This window comes from Sarcophilus harrisii, chromosome 2, assembly GCF_902635505.1.
Source record: "Sarcophilus harrisii chromosome 2, mSarHar1.11, whole genome shotgun sequence".
NCBI lineage: Eukaryota > Metazoa > Chordata > Mammalia > Dasyuromorphia > Dasyuridae > Sarcophilus > Sarcophilus harrisii.
This window is the reverse complement of record NC_045427.1, coordinates 145254337-145274328: the sequence shown is the minus strand read 5'-3', so window position 1 is coordinate 145274328 and position 19992 is coordinate 145254337. Positions and strand designations below refer to the sequence as shown.

The 19992-nt window shown below is 32.3% G+C and overlaps 1 protein-coding gene across 2 annotated transcripts in view; it reads left to right on the top strand.

Moving 5' to 3' along the window:
- SYNDIG1 (synapse differentiation inducing 1) overlaps nt 1–19992 on the top strand; it is a 248780-nt gene that overhangs the window by 74442 nt on the left and 154346 nt on the right. Inside the window, exons 2-3 of one of the 2 annotated variants that reach the window (XM_031951016.1) lie at nt 4037–4596; nt 15080–15088. In XM_031951016.1, coding sequence (XP_031806876.1) covers nt 4117–4596; nt 15080–15088 — 489 coding nt within the window. In that variant the 5' untranslated portion in view covers nt 4037–4116. The remainder of the gene's footprint in view (nt 1–4036; nt 4597–15079; nt 15089–19992) is intronic. The other variant, XM_003758133.2, reaches the window with a different exon arrangement.

Below are 19992 nucleotides of genomic sequence, written 5' to 3'. Positions count from 1 at the left end.
AACTTTAGACTTGTAAATACATACATACGTATATATATATATATATATATATATATATATACACACACACACTTAAAAGTTGCCCTAAAATATAGATTATTCTTTTTTTTTTTAATAGCCTTTTATTTACAGGATATATACATGGGTAACTTTACAGCATTAACAATTGCCAAACCTCTTGTTCCAATTTTTCACCTCTTACCCCCCCCACCCCCTCCCCTAAATGGCAGGATGACCAGTAGATGTTAAATATATTAAAATATAACTTAGATACATAATAAGTATACATGACCAAAACATTATTTTGCTGTACAAAAAGAATCAGACTCTGAATTATTGTACAATTAGCTTGTGAAGGAAATCAAAAAATGCAGGTGTGCATAAATATAGGGATTGGGAATTCAATGTAATGGTTTTTAGTCATCTCCCAGAGTTCTTTTTCTGGGTATAGCTAGTTCAGTTCATTACTGCTCCATTAGAAATTTTGGTTGATCTCGTTGCTGAGGATGGCCTGATCCATCAGAACTGGTCATCATCTAGTATTGTTGTTGAAGTATATAATGATCCCCTGGTCCTGCTCATTTCACTCAGCATCACTTCATGTAAGTCTCTCCAGGCCTTTCTGAAATCAACCTGTTGGTCATTTCTTACAGAACAGTAATATTCCATAATTTTCATATACCACAATTTATTCAGCCATTCTCCAACTGATGGACATCCATTCAGTTTCCAGTTTCTAGCCACTACAAAAAGGGCTGCCACAAACATTCGTGCACATACAGGTCCCTTTCCCTTCTTTATAATCTCTTTGGGATATAATCCCAGTAGTAACACTGCTGGATCAAAGGGTATGCACAGTTTGATAACTTTTTGAGCATAGTTCCAAACTACTCTCCAAAATGGTTGGACCCATTCACAATTCCACCAACAATGCATCAATGTCCCAGTTTTCCCGCATCCCCTCCAACAATCATCATTATTTTTTCCTGTCATCTTAGCCAATCTGACAGGTGTGTAGTGGTATCTTAGAGTTGTCTTAATATGCATTTCTCTGATTAATAATGACTGGGAGCATCTTTTCATATGACTAGAAATAGTTTCAATTTCTTCATCTGAGAATTGTCTGTTCATATCCTTTGACCATTTTTCAATTGGAGAATGGCTTGATTTTTTATAAATTAGAGTTAATTCTCTATATATTTTGGAAATGAGGCCTTTATCAGAACCTTTGACTGTAAAAATATTTTCCCAGTTTATTGCTTCCCTTCTAATCTTGTCTGCATTAGTTTTGTTTGTACAAAAACTTTTCAGTTTGGTATAATTGAAATTTTCTATTTTGTGATCAGTAATGATCTCTAGTTCTGTTTTGGTCATAAAGACCTTCCCCTTCCACAGGTCGGAGAGGTAAACTATCCTATGTTCCTCTAATTTATTAATAATTTCATTCTTTATGCCTAGGTCATGAACCCATTTTGACCTTATCTTGGTGTACGGCGTTAAGTATGGATCAATGCCTAGTTTCTGCCATATTAGTTTCCAATTTTCCCAGCAATTTTTATCAAACAGTAAGTTCTTATCCCAAAAGCTGGGATCTTTGGGTAATATAGATTATTCTAATGAACATATAGTTTTAAATCCCGATTCCATAGCATTTTAGATCACATATGTATGGGGAAAAAGTTGCAATTTTACTATGGTATGTAGTAATATTACCTAAATTATAAGACACACCTTAAATTTGAGGAAAATAAGCAAAACAATTGAGTGGATTACAAATGGCGTGAGTTTAATAAGTAAGAGATTAGTGAATGATTGAATAAAGAGATTGATGAACAGAGAAACAACTTACAAGTTTACTATGGCAGATTTATTAATTAGGTCTTACAAATTCTAAAATCTCTAATTCTCTTCCCTATATGTTTGCCCCATGTTCAAACTTTTACCCCAAATTTCAGTAGAAGTGGATTTCCTTATTTTTTCAGATGTTTTCCCTCATGAAAGCTAAATGCAGGAATTTTTTATACTTGTTAATTAACTTTAAATGAATAGCTATTTTATAATAAATCGAAGTTTTAAAAAAAATTTTAAGAGTTCAATATAATTTACTTTGTTATAAAATATTGTATCTATATTATTCCTCAGGATTATTGCATTTAACTCCATGTTTTAAAGATGAACTAGTGTTTATTCCCAGTTCTGTTCAGTTTTTATCTGCCTTCTCTCCTGAGGTTGGAGTGAGGGTGGGAGTAGGGCAGAAAAAATATTGATTATGGGTTCCCAAAGGTAACCAGAACCAAAGGAAGCCAAAAGCATTTGGAAGGTGGATGAGCAAGCAAATAGACTTGATTTTATTTTATTTTATTAGTTTTAAATATTTAATTTTCCCCATTATATGTAAAAACAATTTTTTCACATTCAGCTTTTTAAAATTTTGAGTTCCAGATTTTCTATGTCCTTCCCACCTATTCTCACTACCCCTTAAGAGAGCAAGAAATGTGATGTATATTATACATTTGTAATTATGTAAAACATAATTCCATATTATCCATAGTATGAAAGGAAATACAAAGTAAATAAATGCAAGAAAAAATAAAATAAAGCAAAAAGTATGCTCTGATCGTCATAAGGACTTCATCAGTTCTTTCTCTGGAGGTTTAAAGCATTTTCCATGATAAGTCTTTCAGAATTGAAATGGACTTCATTTTAAACCATATTTTCTCTAGTCTAATATTACATCCAAGTACGAAAAGGAGTCTGTGATAGAAGAAAAAGGATAGAAAGTAGAAAGGGGTGGATAAATTATCTAGAATGTTCTCTAAAACTTAGAAGGATTCTTTTTTTTTTTTCTTTCTTTCCAGGAGGGGAGAGAGAGAGAGAGAGAGAGAGAGAGAGAGAGAGAGAGAGAGATTTAAGAAAGAGGGAAACCTGGAAAGGCTTATTTATTTAGATGGTAGTCCTTGGACTCCATATTGACAGAAGGAAGTAAGAGGTTTTGTGAGGTAGGCATAGGAAACTGTCAATGCAAAATTACAGAGATTCCATATGGAGTGCCAGGTATGAGACACAGAAAGACAGCCCATTTAGTCATTTGACAAGACTTTAGAGCAAAAGAAGAGTAACCCATAGGGAAACTGACAAGATAAGTTGGAGTCAGCTTAATTAACTTAAATGCTCATTAACTGAAGTTAAATTTCTTGGCTTAACTTTTGAGATTTTTAATAATCTGCCCTTATCCCTTCTCTTCCCTATAATGTTCTCTTCTCTAAAGTGTATTGTTCTCTAGGAGCAGGTTTCTTGGGGGGCTTCTTAAAGCAGCCTTCCTTTTAGCTCAGAGCAATAATCACTTCAAATGCAGCCAGGAGTTAAAAGTTCAATCCTTTATTGTCTCTTCCAAAATAGCCCGGTTAGCTTTCTTAGAGGCCTATCTCTCTCCTTGGTTCCAAGAGCTCTTGCCGCTAGTCCTTTGTCTTTTCCAGCTGCAGCCTCTAGCTCTCTCTCTGAATCCAAAGCCTCCAGCCAGCACAAAGGTGGAAAATGGAATGAATCTGGCTCCTTCTCCGAGAGTGGGATTGTGGGTTCTGACTTGTGAATCTCCTGGACTGAATCCTGGGACGTTGAAATTTTAGTAGTTTGTTTTCACTGTGGGATAAGCAGAAATGAATTAAATTGGAATTGCCTATGTGATATAAAAAGTATATCATCAAGTGTGGAATAACATAACTTTATGTGAATGATTCTTATTTTTTCATTGTGTTTTTAATGTGGAAGTCAATATTTAATATAGGCCAGTAATTTATTTGCAGTTTCCTTATAATTGGGTATTCCAGTATAGTCCTTTTAAAAATCATGATCTTGCAAAATTGATTTCTATTAATTTCCTGTGCTAATTAGTATGAATAGAAAGTGACTTGAATCATTAATAATAATGAACATTTGAATGATTTCTGTGTTGTTATTGTTGTTATTTTGTTTTGTTTTCTTTTTAATACAACTCCCCTTAGCTTTTGTTTCTCATCTCAGTGTTTTTTGCCCCTAGGAAAATGGGAGCCATTAGGCAAATGTGACCTGCATTTTCAAGATACCAGCATATAATACTGCAGGGGAAGCAAAAACAATATGGATGGCTTAATTGAACAGAATAGTGTATTAATGCACAGTAAAATCAGTGAAGCTGGAAAAAGAAACGGCTTAATTAACACCAGAAACTTAATGGCAGAGAATAGAGATGGCCTGGTATCTGTTTACCCAACACCCCAGTATCAGAGTCACATAGTGGGGAATATCTCATCCCAGAGCTGCCTAGACAACAGCAGGAATGATCCAGTGCAGCAGTTACTGGATCCCAATACACTTCAACAGACTGTGGAGTCTCACTATCGCCCCAATATCATCCTGTACTCAGAGAATGTGCTGCGTTCCTGGGGGGAGAGTGGCAGTTCAGACTGCTGTGAGACCACCTTTATTGAAGACCGCTCACCTACCAAAGATAGTCTGGAGTATCCTGATGGTAAATTCATCGACCTTTCCTCAGATGACATCAAAATCCATACTCTCTCCTATGATGTGGAAGAAGAAGAGGAGTTCCAGGAACTGGAGGTCAGATGGTTTGTTTCTAAATGTTTAAATTTCTTTTTAATTTACCTTTTAGGAAGATTGGGTTAATATTAGGATGATTATAAGGCCATATTCATAAAAAAATTAATGAATATAGGTAATAATAAAATGGGATCAAAGGTAGTTTTTTTTTTTCCTCTCAATCATATCCTTTTGAAAAGAATCACATTTTACATCAATAGTCTTTGAAGTACCAGAAGCACATCTGTATGGACACCAATCTTAGTAAATTTCTGGAAAGGCCATTATATTTTCAATATTGTAGAGATCATAGTATGTTCTATTGTCTCATCTATTGCACTTATGGTTGGTAAAACTTGGATTTGAATCCCATCTCAGACATTATTAGGTGTGAGAAACTGAGAAAATCACTTAAAATTTCTTAATCTATAAATGGGGGTAGTAATAGTATTAATATCAAAAGAATAATATAAAAGATAAATGAAATACTACATCTAAAGAATGTTATACATGTTCACTGTACTATATGTGCCAATTATCAATGCCATTGTTATGAATTTTATTAATTCATAGGACTAATATGTACTATATTAGGACTAATTATAGTATAAGTATTTTCTCTATGTCAAACTGGGCTTACATGCCCATTTATTGAGAAACCCAACAAATTTTGAAGTTGCTATGTTTTCCTTCAAGAAAAAAAAGGATTACAGTTATATTCATGATCAAAATTAGCCATTTGTTGGGTACCAAAATTCAATTCAGCATAAACATGGATGCACATATATGTATTAGTACATACACATAGATAGATGTAGTGATTATCATGTATGAGGCATTGTGGTAGATATTGGAAAAGATAAAAAAATTATTACCCTGTCCATGATTGCAAGGAATTCTCAGACTATTTAGGTGAATTCAATCAGCAACATTTATTAAGCATCTATGTGTATAGAACACTGTACTTTGCACTGGGGAAATTGAAAAATCATTGTTTTTTCACACAAGTAGCTTATATATATATATATATATACGTGTATATATATATACACGTATATATATATAAAAATAATTATTTTTAGATCTCAGGGTTTTCAGGCTAGATTTCTTTTTTAAGGATAATGCCTGAAAACCAAATCATTTTGACTGATGTCATCATTCTCTTTGAGAAGGAAGAACAAAAAACAATGGGCATCTCCATTTCTTTGCCACCACAAAGAGACCTATTATAAATATTTTAGAATATATAGGTCCCTTTCCTTTTTCCTTAATCATGTTTGAAAATAAACCTAATATTAAAAGGTTTTCAAAGTGAGTAAAATAGCTCCTCATTCTCTGTCATCCCTCATATCAAGTCAAATTGCCAAGTCTTGTCTCCTCTACCTCCATAATACCTCTCATAGTCCCCCCTTTCAACCTGCATTCTTCATCTTTTTGCTTTAATTATCATTAAAGTTTCTTAATAGTCCTCTTTGTCTCTAGTCTTTCCCCTATCTAATTCATCATCCATACAACTAAAATATTGCTATTTCTAAAGCACACGGATACTCTATTTACTCTCAAGTTGCATTTTGTTCTCTTTGCCTCTAGAACAACAACAAGAAGAAAAACTATTCTATTGTTTGATTTTTAAAAACCTTCATAGTCTGACTCCATTATCCTTTTCTGGGTTTTCTGCACATTGCTCTCTTTCATCTATGCAGTGTTCCAGATAAACTGGATTATTTTAAGTTTCAGTAAAAGGGTTACTTTTCAATATTTTCATAGTCCATTTTCCATCCTTGAAATGCTCTCCATTCTTTCCTCTTCTTCATTCAATCCTCATGTTGTTTTAAGTTCAATTTATATACCACCTTGATTTCCATCTTTACCTTTTTCAATTTTATCTTCTACAGAAAGCCTTTCCTGATCCTCCCTAATGCTAGTGCATTCCCTCTGATCATTGTCTCAGATTTATCCTGTGTATATCAAATTTATACACAATTATTTGTAGACCCCTACATCCTTGAAATAAGGGATTGTATTTTTATTTTCATTATATCCCCAATTTTAACACAGTGCCTTGTCACATTGTAGATATAGTGACTGATATCATATGAGAGTTTTCCTTTTTCTCTAAATTTAATAAAATAATTAGGGCCTATTTTGAAAATATTTTATATTTTTTTCTGTGTACATGCTGTTACCACCCTCATACTCCCCCAAAGTATTTTTGAAGTAGTATTTTTGAAGGAAGGAGATATTACAAATGTCTCTCTCCACTATACAATATAGTATCTGGCACATAATAGACAATTGATGTTTGTTGAATGAATAAAAAGTTCTGTGAAAAAAGAAGATCCATTAGGAAAATATGTAGACTGGATTTATGAGGTAACAAATAAAAAATGAAGATTTGTTAAAAAAAAAAAAACTTATTGTAATTATCTAAGCAGGTGACTTGCACTTTGTGGTAATAGAAGTAAGGAGAAAGAACATGACTGTATGAGAGATCGGAATCAACAAAGTATAAATTGGATATGGTAGGTAAAGCAGAGAGGAGGAGATAACCCCAACATTAGGAAGATAGAAGATTGGCTAAATGATAATAGAAAAAGAAATAGTGAAATCAGAAGGAAAAGGCAATTTTACTTGGAAATAAATTGGGTTTTATAAATGTTTAGTTTGAGATGTTGAAGGAACATCTAGGTAGAGATACCATAAGTAGTTGAAGATATAGATCTGGAATATGGGACTGATATTGGAGGTAGATATATAGATATGGTCATGCAAATAAAGGCAGTAGTTGAATGTTTGATATCACATATGAGACTGAGAAAGATGAGAGTTTAGAAAGATGTAAATAAGTGAAGCCTCAATTAAGTTAACTAAAGATTTATTTAGGAAAAGATTATATTTGGGCTGAACTTTAAAGAATGTGTACTAATTAGAAAGGAAAGCTAGAGAAGGATAGTTCAGATCTTAGGAACAGTAAAACCAAAATAATGATCAAGGAAATACAGGTTATATTTGGAGGACAGATTGTAGTTTCCATTGACTAGAGCATAGAATATATGTCAAGAAGCCATGGGATAAAAATAGGAAAATAGTGCAAATGCAGAATTATAAACCATAAAAGCAATATTTGTAGCTAACATTTTACATGGGGCATTAAGATTTGTAATGCATTTTGCATATTTAATCTTATTTGACAATACAAATAATCTTCCATGGAAGCTGCTTTTATTATTTCCTTTTCACAGGTGAAAAACTGAGGCTGAAAGAGAGTAAGTGCCTAGGGTCAAAAGACTAGGGAGTATCTAAAGCAGCAATCAACTTTAAGTCAACTTAAAGACATTGAAAATCCCATATGGAAAATAAGAAAGATGTTGTCAAAGGAGGTGGAAAAATAAGAGAAAAACTAGTTGCAAAAAGAATGATGAAAGGAATAAAGGGAGTACAGAGAGAAGAAAGACAAGTTGTGATGATTGAGAATGAACTAATGTGTTATGAAATAGAGGCATCCTATGAAGGCAACATTTCTTTGCAATTTTGCAGGGGGGGGAAAGGGAAGAAATATGAACATTAAGTGGATAAAATAAAAGGAGTAAACAACACTTTTGAGTACTAGAAATGTTTGATCATACATATGAACTCATGTACATATTGAATGAGAAAGAGATGGAGGGAGGGAGGAAAAGAGAGAGAGAGAAAAGAGGAGAGAGGGAGAGGAAGGGAGAAAAAGAGGGAAGGAGAGAGAGATGGGGGAAAGAGAGAGACCGGGGTGGGGGAAGAGAAGGAAAGAGAGAGAGAGAGAGAGAGAGAGAGAGAGAGAGAGAGAGAGAGAGAGATCTAGAGATTCTTAAAGCAATGACCAAGAACAAATGAAATTCAGGGTATTGAATGTTCAGGTAGTCTAACTGAAGAATAGGCACATGTAATGCACCCCATATTATTAAAATATTATTTGGAACCCCATATTATTAAATTTGGAATATTGCACCAAAATTCTACATAATATTCACAATATTCCAAATTGACAATATTCCAAATTCCACTGTTTAGAAGCCAATTATTGGTTATTGTGACATTTAGTTTGCTTTTAAAAAATAATTTGCAGCTTTCATGACATATTATAAAAGAGAATTGAGCTTGTAGACTACATCAGTGGTACATGAAATTAATACAAGATTCATTCATGTATTTTCCAATATACTTTAACAATAATAGCTGACATTTACATAGCACTTCAAAGTATGTCAACCACATTAAGCACATTATCTTACCTGAGGCTCAAAACAGTCTTGTGAAGGAAGTATTAGAGGTATCATTGTCCACATTACCAAAAAGAAAATAGTATTAAAAAGACACTTAGTACATAGTATGTGGTACATAGTAGGCACTTAAGAAATATTTATTGATGATAATAGGGGTTAAGTGATTTGACCATGGTCTCATTGCCAGTAGGGCTTGAAATCTGGTCTTCATGGCTCTAAACCCAACATTCTGTCACATTCTGCTATGTTGCCTTAAATATTCATCATAATTGATTGGCATTCTGAGTCTGTCAGTAGTAATTTTTTTGTAACTTAGAAAATCAACTTTCTTTATGTCAGTAAACTAAATATCAATGACAAAGGAGGGGGATCCATTCAATATTATTTTTATTCTAAATGTCAGTCTTTATGAAACTATGTCCTCTTTTTTCCCCCAAATATCCTGTAGGTTTTAAAGGCAATATCATATAGTTAATAAATCAATTCAAGTTACTATTCTTTTATTTCTTTCATTATTTCAATATGTGCAGTGTATTCTCCATCAATTACAGTCTCAACTTCATTAAGGGAAGATAGAAAAGCATCTTTTTCAGGTCTAATAAATCATTAAGCTTCTTAAAATAATAGAAGGCAGTTTCTTTATCACTATGGACAAGTTTCCTCTAAATGAGATTTTTATTCCATTAACTGTTCAATAATCGTACAAAAATATATCAGGTGTTTGTCAGCTGTTCAAGAAACTTTAGATGAAGCAGTCTTTTTTCTTTCACATAGATACCCAGGATGTCATCTATGAGATGACCATGATGCTGGCCTATTATTAGGGAATGGCCACACACAGCTAATAGACTAACAGGCAGTAAATGTTGAATGGCTGGCTCAAGTTTAAAGCAGGTAACAATATCTGGATGTTATTCCAACTTAGAAAGTTCTTCTTCACCCACGCTGGAACATTCATACATTCATGTGTCTTTTTACATAGCTAACTGCCCTTCTTCTCCCTGTAGGCAGAGGGACATTAGCCATCTCTGTTTCTCTGGCTTCCCTCAACTATTAATAATAATTGTAGTTTTTGATAATTAAAAACTGATTAAATTCATTATCAACAGTCTCAGGCCTACTAATAAAATGTATTTTTACAGTTTTCTCAAAAGTCACAATATTTAAAAGATTAAAATCGATAGGCTATAGAAGATAGAAATAAATTTTCTTCTTATATCTAATAAAATGATATATTTATAGAAAGATTAATGTAATAATCACGTTATAACTTTACATCAAAAAAACTGAAATTACTTAGGTATGTGGTCAAGACTATAGCAAAGGCAGAGATGTTAGGCAACAGCCCTTACAATGGCTACTGTGATACAAATGCTCAACCATAGATTTAATGCTCAACTAGATTTAAAAAAAGAAACTAAAAAAAAATTCTTAGCAAAAGCAGACTTAAAAAATTAAACAAATATTTCTGTAATATAGTAGAATAGAGGGAAAGAGATGATTGTATATAAAATTGCAAATCTATTATATACAAATTGCTATGTCTTTTAGATATATAATAATGTTTATCATCTAAGAATAATGATGGCTTTCATTAAAGTACAAATATTTGTATATTCATATATGTGCATGTATACAAACATATAAATATTTATTCACATCTATGTATGTGTACACACACACATACTTCTATTTATCAGTTCCTTTTCTGAATGCAGATAGCATCTTCCTTCATATGCCCTTTGTAGTTAATTTGGGTATTTATATAATCAAAAGTATTTAGTCTCCCAAAGTTGCTTTTAGAACAGTGTTGTTACTGTATACGTCTTCTTGATTCTGCTTACACTGTTTTGTGCAAATATATCTATGGTTTTCTGAACTCAATTACCTCATCATTTCTTATATTACAGTAGTATTCCATCATAATCACAGACCACAACTTGTTCAGCCATTCCCCAATTGATGGGTATACCAGGAATTTCTAGATATTTGCCAAAAATAAATTTCTATAAATATTTTGAATCATATAAGTTCTTTCCTTTGTTTCCTAATCATCTAGGAAAACAGATCTCATTTGCAGGTCAAAATTTTAGGCACTTTAATAACTCTTTGAGAACAATTCTAGATTATTCTCCAAAGGGTTTGATCAGTTCACAATTCCATCAACAGTGAATTAGTGTTCCAATTTTTCTACACTCCATCCAACCATCACTTTTCCTTTCAATTATTTTAGCCAACTGATATTATTATATGATGATATTACAAATTTTTGTAATCTTTTTTTCCCTGTGATTCATGCAGACAATATCACATTCAAGTTCATTAAGCAATGAATAAAGCAATGGACCTGCAGTCAGGATTTCGAATCCTGAATCAGATACTTACCAGTTTATGACCCTGGCAAATCATTTAAATTCTATTTTTCTCTGTTTCTTTATTTGTAAAATGGGGATAATAATACCTATCTCCAAGTTGGTTGTGAGGATAAAAAGAGATAATATCAATGAAAAGTTTTGTAGACTCTTAAAGATCTTTATAATGGCTAATAATACTATTTCTAGTTCCTTTCCATATAGCTCCAAAAGTTTCCCTCTTATAAAAAACCTTTTATCATCATAACATTAGATGTAACTTCCATTACTAATTAATTCCAGTAATATTCACATTAAGCCTAAAGTTTATTAAATATATCTTAGAATCTGACTCTACACCACTCTGGCCCAATTATTCTTTCTTTCTTTTTTTTTTTAAATTGTTTTATTTTGGAGTTTTAGAACTATCAAATAAAATTAGTATTTTCATCTACAACGTAGAACAGAAAATGAAGACTATGCATGAAATCATAAATATTCATTATATATAGCTTGCTTTTCCTTTTATGTATATAATAAATTAAAATAGAATTTATTTTCCCTCCAGTTAACAAATATTTCTGATCTCTTTCTCCTATCTATCCTCACTGAAAAAGAAAAAAGCAAAAACAAAACCTTTATAACAAATAAATACAGTTCAACAAAATAAATCTCCCCATGCAACCTGCCCTGAAATGTAATTTTCATTCATGTATAAATTATTAATTATTTTGTCAATTTTTATTTTCAAATATACATCCTTCCCATACATCATAAATTAGTATGGTAAGAAATATAAAATCTGTTATACATACTAAATCATGTAAGACATCTTTCTTATTAGCCATATTCTAAACAACAAAGAAAAAAAAAGAGAAAAATATGTTTCAATGTGCATTCTGAGTCCATTAGTTCTCTAAGTGAAGGAGTATAATAGTTTTCATTATGAGTCCTTTGACATTCTGATGGATCAGCACACATACATCCAATTATGCCACTTTATTTCCATTTAAGAGCAGACTTAAAGAATTGGAAATGTTTAGTGTGGAAAAAGAATATGTTATTTGTTTATTTGGAGTGAGATACATTATAGTTCTCTTCAAGTATTCAAAGAGCTATCATGTGGAAGAGTGATTACATGATTTCTGCTTGCATTAGACAACAGAACCAGGAAGAGTGGGTAGAATGCAATGCAAAGAGGAAAATTTAATTTTGATGTTAGGAAAACTTCTGCCTCAAGCCACAATGCATTCCTATTGATTGCAGGACTAGCAAAGACTGGATAACTGTTTTTGGGTCTTTTTTCCCCTTTTTTTATGTTTTAGAAGAGATTCTTATTCAAGGTGGATTGGACTAGATGAACTGAGGTATCTTCCAACTCAGAGCTTCTAGGATCATATGACTTCACCTCAATCTTCTATGCAATACCACTAATATTATGATACATGATAATTTATGCCAAGCACTCCATTTGATACCATCTGAAATAAATTCCATGTCTTTTGTCCAAACATTAAAATTATAAAGCAATAAAGAAGTTTATTTTACCAACATCATCAATTAGTTGTAGAAAGGAGTTACTGCTTTCTATATCAGTGGTACTGGTTATTTGGAATGTCAAGGGAAAAATGAAACAATCCCTGCCCCCAGGAACTTTACATTCTGTTATTGAAGATAACATGTACATATGTAAGGGAATATAAAACATATATAGTTTGAAAAATGAGGTTGGATGGAGAGGGAGTCACAAGGAATGATTATTACAGAATAAAGAAAGTTAACAAACTAATCATTACTGAAAAAGATTCTACCTGATGATATATATAATGTCTGTGGATGGTTAGCCAAACAATAATAACTATAAATTTATTGGTTTTCCAAGTAATCTTTTTTTAAAATTTTTAATAGCTTTTTATTTACACATTATATGCATGGATAATTTACAGCATTGACAATTGCCAAACCTTTTGTTCCAGTTTTTCCCCTCTTTCCCCCCACTCCCTCCCCTAGATGGCATGTTAAATATGTTAAAATATAAATTAAATACAGAGTAATTATACACATCCAAACCGTTATTTTGCTGTACAAAGAGAATCAGACTCTGAAATATTGTACAATTAGCCTGTGAAGGAAATCAAAAATGCAGGAGGGCAAAAATATAGGGATTGGGAATTCAATGTAATGGTTCTTAGTCATCTCCCAGAGTTCTTTCGATGGGTGCAGCTGGTTCAGTTCATTACTGTTTCATTGGAACTGATTTGGTTCATCTCATTGCTGAAGATGGCCAGATCCGTATACAATGATCTCCTGGTCCTGCTCATTTCGCTCAGGATCAGTTCATGTTAAGGCTCTCCAGCCTTTCTGAAATCATCCTGTTGGTCATTTCTTAACGAAAATAATATTCCATAACATTCATATACCACAATTTATTCATCCATTCTCCAACTGATGGACATCCACTCAGTTTCCAGTTTCTGTCCACTACAAAGAGGGTTGCCACAAACATTCTTGCACATACAGGTCCCTTTCCCTTCTTTAAGATCTCTTTGGGATATAAGCCCAGTAACACTGCTGGATCAAAGGGTATGCACAGTTTAATAATTTTTTGAGTATAGTTCCAAATTTTCTCCAGAATGTTTGGATGTATTCACAAATCCACCAACAACGTATTATTGTCCCTGTTTTCCCACATCCCCTCTAACATTCCACATTATCTTTCCCTGTCATTCTAGCCAATCTGACAGGTGTGTAGTGGAATCTCAGAGTTCTCTTAATTTGCATTTCTCTGATTAATAATGACTTGGAGCATCTTTTCATATGGCTAGAAATAGTTTCAATTTCTTCATCTGAGAATTGTCTGTTCATATCCTTTGACCATTTATCAATTGGCGAATGGCTTGATTTCTTGTAAATTAGAGTCAATTCTCTATATATTTTGGAAATCAGGCCTTTATCAGAACCTTTGACTGTAAAAATGTTTTTCCAGTTTATCCAAGTAATCTTTTCAAGAAGACTATTGAAAGTTCTTATTCATAACCAAAATCAATGTTTTCCACATACCAGTGAAGAATTTGAGTCTTTTCTCCATAGTTTAATATGAAAAAGGCATTTTTAAATATTCTGAAGTATACAGATTATTCCTGATTATCCTTAGTAGTTTATCCAAAAAAAATTGTAGAAACAATAACCTTTTGTCTGAATATTGTCATCCAGGATAACTTTGGTGCTTTTTTTTCCTCCTCCTATAAATACAGAAAAAAGAGGGTTAATAGTTGGGAATATATTGAATATATTAAAGAATTAGGGCCTAGTCTGTAATTTTACTGCTATAGGGAACTCCTAAGAAAGAGAATTCATTTTCCCAGAGGACATTAGCATCCCTGTGATTTAGTCTTAGCTACCTAGAGAATGAAAGGGATTAAGTGACTAGTCCAGAGCAACGTATTGATTATGTATCATAAGGCAGAACTCAAATCCTGCTCTTTCTTGTCTGAAGACTAGTTCTCAGTTAACTATGGTATAAAGGACTACTATAAAAATGGTTAATGGCTTAAAATTCAGCATTTTTTTCTTTTTGAAAGAATGAGAGAGCAAAAGGAGTTATAGCATGTATTCTTATACTTTTTAATGTTATCTGATTTAATATGGTAGAGAACTCTGCCCTAAAAGTTATGACCAAAATAGAATGTATTAATAAATAAACTTAAATTTAAGTTTGGAGTTTGTTTAAGAGTTCTAATACTTCTTATTTTGTGCCTTTTTAATTCTAGATTTTGTTATTGTCTTTCAATATTAATACATAATAAATATGTATTAATTAATAGCAATGTTGTTAATAACAATAAAAATAATAAATAATCTTTAATAATTATGTTCTTATATTATTTTCTTTTCTAGGTCCTTGAGGTGAGGCACTATCTTATTTGAACTCTGTATCCCTGGTGCCTTGCAAATAGTAGGTGCTTGATCCTTTCTTTTATTTGGATGAATGGAGTCAATGTAGGTGCAACTGTCAGAAAACAATAATAATCCTCAATATCTGCGCTGTTCTTTACATTCCTCAAAGAACAAAAATATATGACCACATATGAATCTCACAGCAATGTTTTGAGGTATATACTATTACCATGCTCATTTTATAAATGAGAAAACAAGATCAGAGAACATACGTGATTCACTTAATGTCTCATATTAATTAGCAGAACCAGTATCAGGACCCAAGTCTTCTGAGTTCTAAATGTGGTTTTCTTTCAATTGTACCACATAATGTTCCTTTTAGTATTCATATGATATTTCTTATTATGTCAGTAAACATTTGTCAAGTACTTATTATGTACCATTCCGTGCTGGGTACTAGGGATATAAGACAAAAATGAAACATTTCCTGACTCAGGAAACTTACATTTTTGTGAGAGATATGTGTGTGTGGGTATGTATGTATGTGTGTGTGTGTATATATACATATATATATATATATATATACATTCATAAACATACATATATGTGTGTATGTATATTATAAACTTACAACATATAGAAATATAAATATAAGATGGTTGGACAGGACAGATACACTATCATCTAGCAGGGGTCCTCAAACTTTTTAAATAGGGGGCCAGTTCACTGTCTCTCAGACTATTGCAGGGCTGGACTATAGTAAAAACAAAAACTTTGTTTTGTGGGCCTTTAAATAAACTTCATAGCCCTGGGTGAAGGGGATAATCGTCCTCAGCTACTGCATCTGGCCCGCTGACCATAGTTTGAGGACCCCTGATCTAGAGGAATCAAGAGTTGCCTTATAAATGGTGGGTTGAGCTTTCTTAATGGTTAATTGCTAGTAAGTATGCAAAATAGGAACTGAACTCATCTTCTTGGTTATATTCATTAAAATATGGGGCTCCTTCCTCTATATTAAAAGCTATTTTTCTTTATTTGCTTATAACTTAAACTTTTTCTTAAATCTCCAGCCAAGCAGAATTTTATGGTAGTATTTTACCTAGAAATGGTAATTGAGCAGCAGTCATATGAGAATAGAACAGCACACCAATGACATGCAGCAGCACATAGTTTCATATGGAATTTCATATTCATAAGTTTCAGCATGAACAATCTGGGTCTATTAAAGTAGTGTGAAGTTTTACCAAGAAGAAAAAAAAATTCTTTACATTTTCATATATTAGCCTGTCTGTATTCAATTAGTCTTTGAGACACCACAAACGAAGACTAATTATTCAGCCTTCAGGGTCTTGTCAGACTCTTGCAATATAGTGGAAAAAATTTTCAAGCACTGTTTTATAAAATAATAATAGTTATAAAATAGTTATAAATAGTTTAAAATAATAATTACAAACATTTTCATAAAACTTTGGTTAAATGATCACTTTTTATCCTTATGAGAAACTGTTTTGCATTTTATAGATGAAGAAACTAATTTTACTAAGAAAAAGGAAAAATGGAGAATGGGGAAAATGCTAAATTTGATTGAAGTTATTGGTCTTCTATTTAATGTCAATGTGACTTCATTTATCTAAAAATATTGAAATAAAACAATGTCCAATCCAGCTCTAAATCTATGATCCTATATAATTTGTTCAATGCTACACAGCTAGAGAATAGAGGAGCAAAACTCAAAACTAACTCTGACCTTAGTACTTTATCTCATATCATGCTATTTACTTAGTATTCAATTTCTATGAATCTCCAAAAATTTTTGGGTTAATCATATCGGCGCACTATCATTGAGCCTATGCTTGACAAAGAAGCACTATGATGTAGAAGTAAATATCTGTTTTGACCTCAGAATGCCTGCATTCAAGTCATGGTACTAGTATTTAATAATTATGGGACTTTGAGTGTAGATCATTTAATCATTACAGATCTCAGTTTATTTATAAATTGAGGATACTTTCAGTATCCACTTCAGGGTATTTCATGAATAGATAAACTTTACTGTAGAAAATCTGTTAAATGAGAGTGTGTACATGTGTGTGTCTATGTGTGTGTGTGTGTGTGTGTGTGTGTGTGTGTGTGTGTACCTGTATTTAATATAGGGAATTCTCAGTGTTGAAAGTCTATCTATCAATGCAATCAAATCAACGGGTATTAATTTAAGTCTTACAAGTAGGTATCATGGACTGTGCTAAGTGCAAGGAGAAAAATAAAAACACAACTTGTCTTACCTCATTACCTCATTCTATTGAGGAAGAGAATTTAAAAACAATTATGTGTATAAAATATATATAATGAGTAAATAGGAAATACTCTAAGAGGGGAAGTCATTAGTATCTGAGATACAGATCATGACCAGGAAAGGCCTACTGGAGTAGGCTTTAAACTAAATTCTGAAGGAACTCAGGCAAATGCATGAAAACAAAGGAGAAGAGTAAGAGTATTCCAGGCAGCCAGAGCAAAGTCACAAAGACATCAGATGAAGGATGAATTCAAAGACTAGCAAGTAGGGTAGCTTGGCTGTATCATAAATTCAGAGAGGTCCAAAGGAAACAGATTTTGTGAAGATCTGCAAATTCCCAAGAGAGACATTATACTTGCTCTTAGATGATAGTAGGAATCAGTGAAGTTTATTTAACAAAGTCAAGAGATTGAATATGGTACTTTACTTAAAGTAACCTATTAAGAGGTTATTGCAATAGATCAGATGAGTGGTGGTGAGGATATGAATTGGGATATAGTCTGTATCAAATGAGAGTGATTGAGAAAAAAAAATTTTTTTAAAAATAACAATCCAAGACAAATATGAAGATCATGAAAGGAAAACCAACAAACTAGAAAAGGAAATCCAGAAAAAAAAAACTTTTTAGCTTTTTATTTTCAAAATGCATGCATAGCTTTCAACATTCACTCTCACAAAACCATGTATTCCAATTTTTTTTTTCCTTTCCTTCCCCCCTCTTCCCTAGAAAACAAGTAATCTAATATATGTCAACCAAATGCAATATGCTGAACGAGAAAAAGCAGATCAAAAAGCTAAAAAAAAATGAGAAAAAAATAACAAAAATCAAGCAAACAAAAATAAAAATACTATGTTGTGATCTAGATTCAGTTCCAACATTCCTTTCTCTGGCTGCAGATGGCTCTCTATACCACAAGTCTATTGGATTTGGCCTGATCACCTCATTATTTAAAGTAGCCATGTCCAGAGTTGCACATCATATAATCTTGTTTCTGTGCATAATAATCTTGGTTCTACTCACTTCATTTAGTATCAGTTCATATAAATCTCTCCAGCTCTTTCTGAAATTATCCTGCTGATATTTCTATTAACAATAATATTCCATAACATTCATATACTTATTCAACTATTCTCCAACTGATAAGCATCCACTCAATTTCTAGTTCCTTGACACTACAAAAAGGGCTGCCACAAAATTTGAGCACTTGTGAGTCTTTTTCCATTTTTTATGCTCTCTTTAGAATAAAGGCCTATGAGAGACACTGTTTATACACAGTTTAATCACCCTTTGGGTGTAGTTCTATATTACTCTCCAGAATGGTTGGATCAGTTCACAACTCCACCAACAATGCATTAATGTCCCAGTTTTCCTGCATCCTTTCCTAGATTTATCACTGTCTTTTCCTGACTTCTTAGACAATCTGAGAGGGATGTAGTGATATCTCAGAGTTATCTTAATTTGCATTTCTCTGATCAGTAGTAATTTAAAGGATTTTTTTCATATGACTAGAAATAGTTTTCATTTATTAATCTGAAAATTGTTTTTTTTCACATTCTTTAATCATTTATCAATTGGAGAATGGCTTGTATTCTTATAAATTATTGTCAATTCTCTATAGTTTTTAGAAATGAGGACTTTATCAGAAATTTTGGATGTAATTTTTTCCCCCAGTTTTCTGGTTCCCTTCTAATGTTGTCTGTATTGGTTTTGTTTGTAAATTTTTTAACTTAATGTAATCAAAATTATTTATTTTGCATTTCATAATCTATTCTCATTTTTCTTTGGCCACAAATTCCTTTCTCTTCCACAGATCTGAGAGATAGAATATTCTTTGTTCTTCTAGTTAGCTTGTAGTATCACTCTTTATGTCTAAATCATGAACCCATTTTGACCTCATCTTGATATAGAATGTTAAGTGTTAGTCAATGTCTAGTGTTTGTCATACTATTTTCCAATTTCCCCAGCAATTTTTGTCAAATAGTGAGTTCTTATCCCAGAAGCTGGGGTCTTTGGGTTTGTCAGACACTAGATTACTATTGTCATTGGATATTCTTGTGAACCTAACCTATTCCACTGTTCAACTACTCTATATCCTATCCAATACCAAATGGTCTTGATGAGAGCTGCTTTATAATATAATTAAGTACAGTGAGGCCACCTTCATTTGCATTTTTTTTCATTAATTCCCTTGACATTCTTACATTTTTTGCTTTTAGATTAACTTTGTTTTTTTCCAGCTCTGTAAAATTTGACAGTTTGATTGATGTGGCATTGAATAAATACATTAATTTAGGTAGAATTGTTATTTTTATTATATTAGGTCAGTGTACTATGAACACGATGTTTTTTCAGTTGATTAGATATTACTTTATTTGGAAAGTGTTTTGTAATGGTGTTCATATAGTTCCTGACTTTGTCTTAGCAGGTAAACTCTCAAATATTTTATATTATTTACAGTTATTTTAAATGGAATTTCTCTTTGCGTATCTTGCTGCTGGATTTTGTTGGTAACATACGGAAATATTAATTATTTATGTGGATTTATTTTGTATCCTTCAACTTTGCTAGAGTTTTTGTTTCTAATAATTTTTTAGTTTATTCTCTAGGATTCTCTTAGTG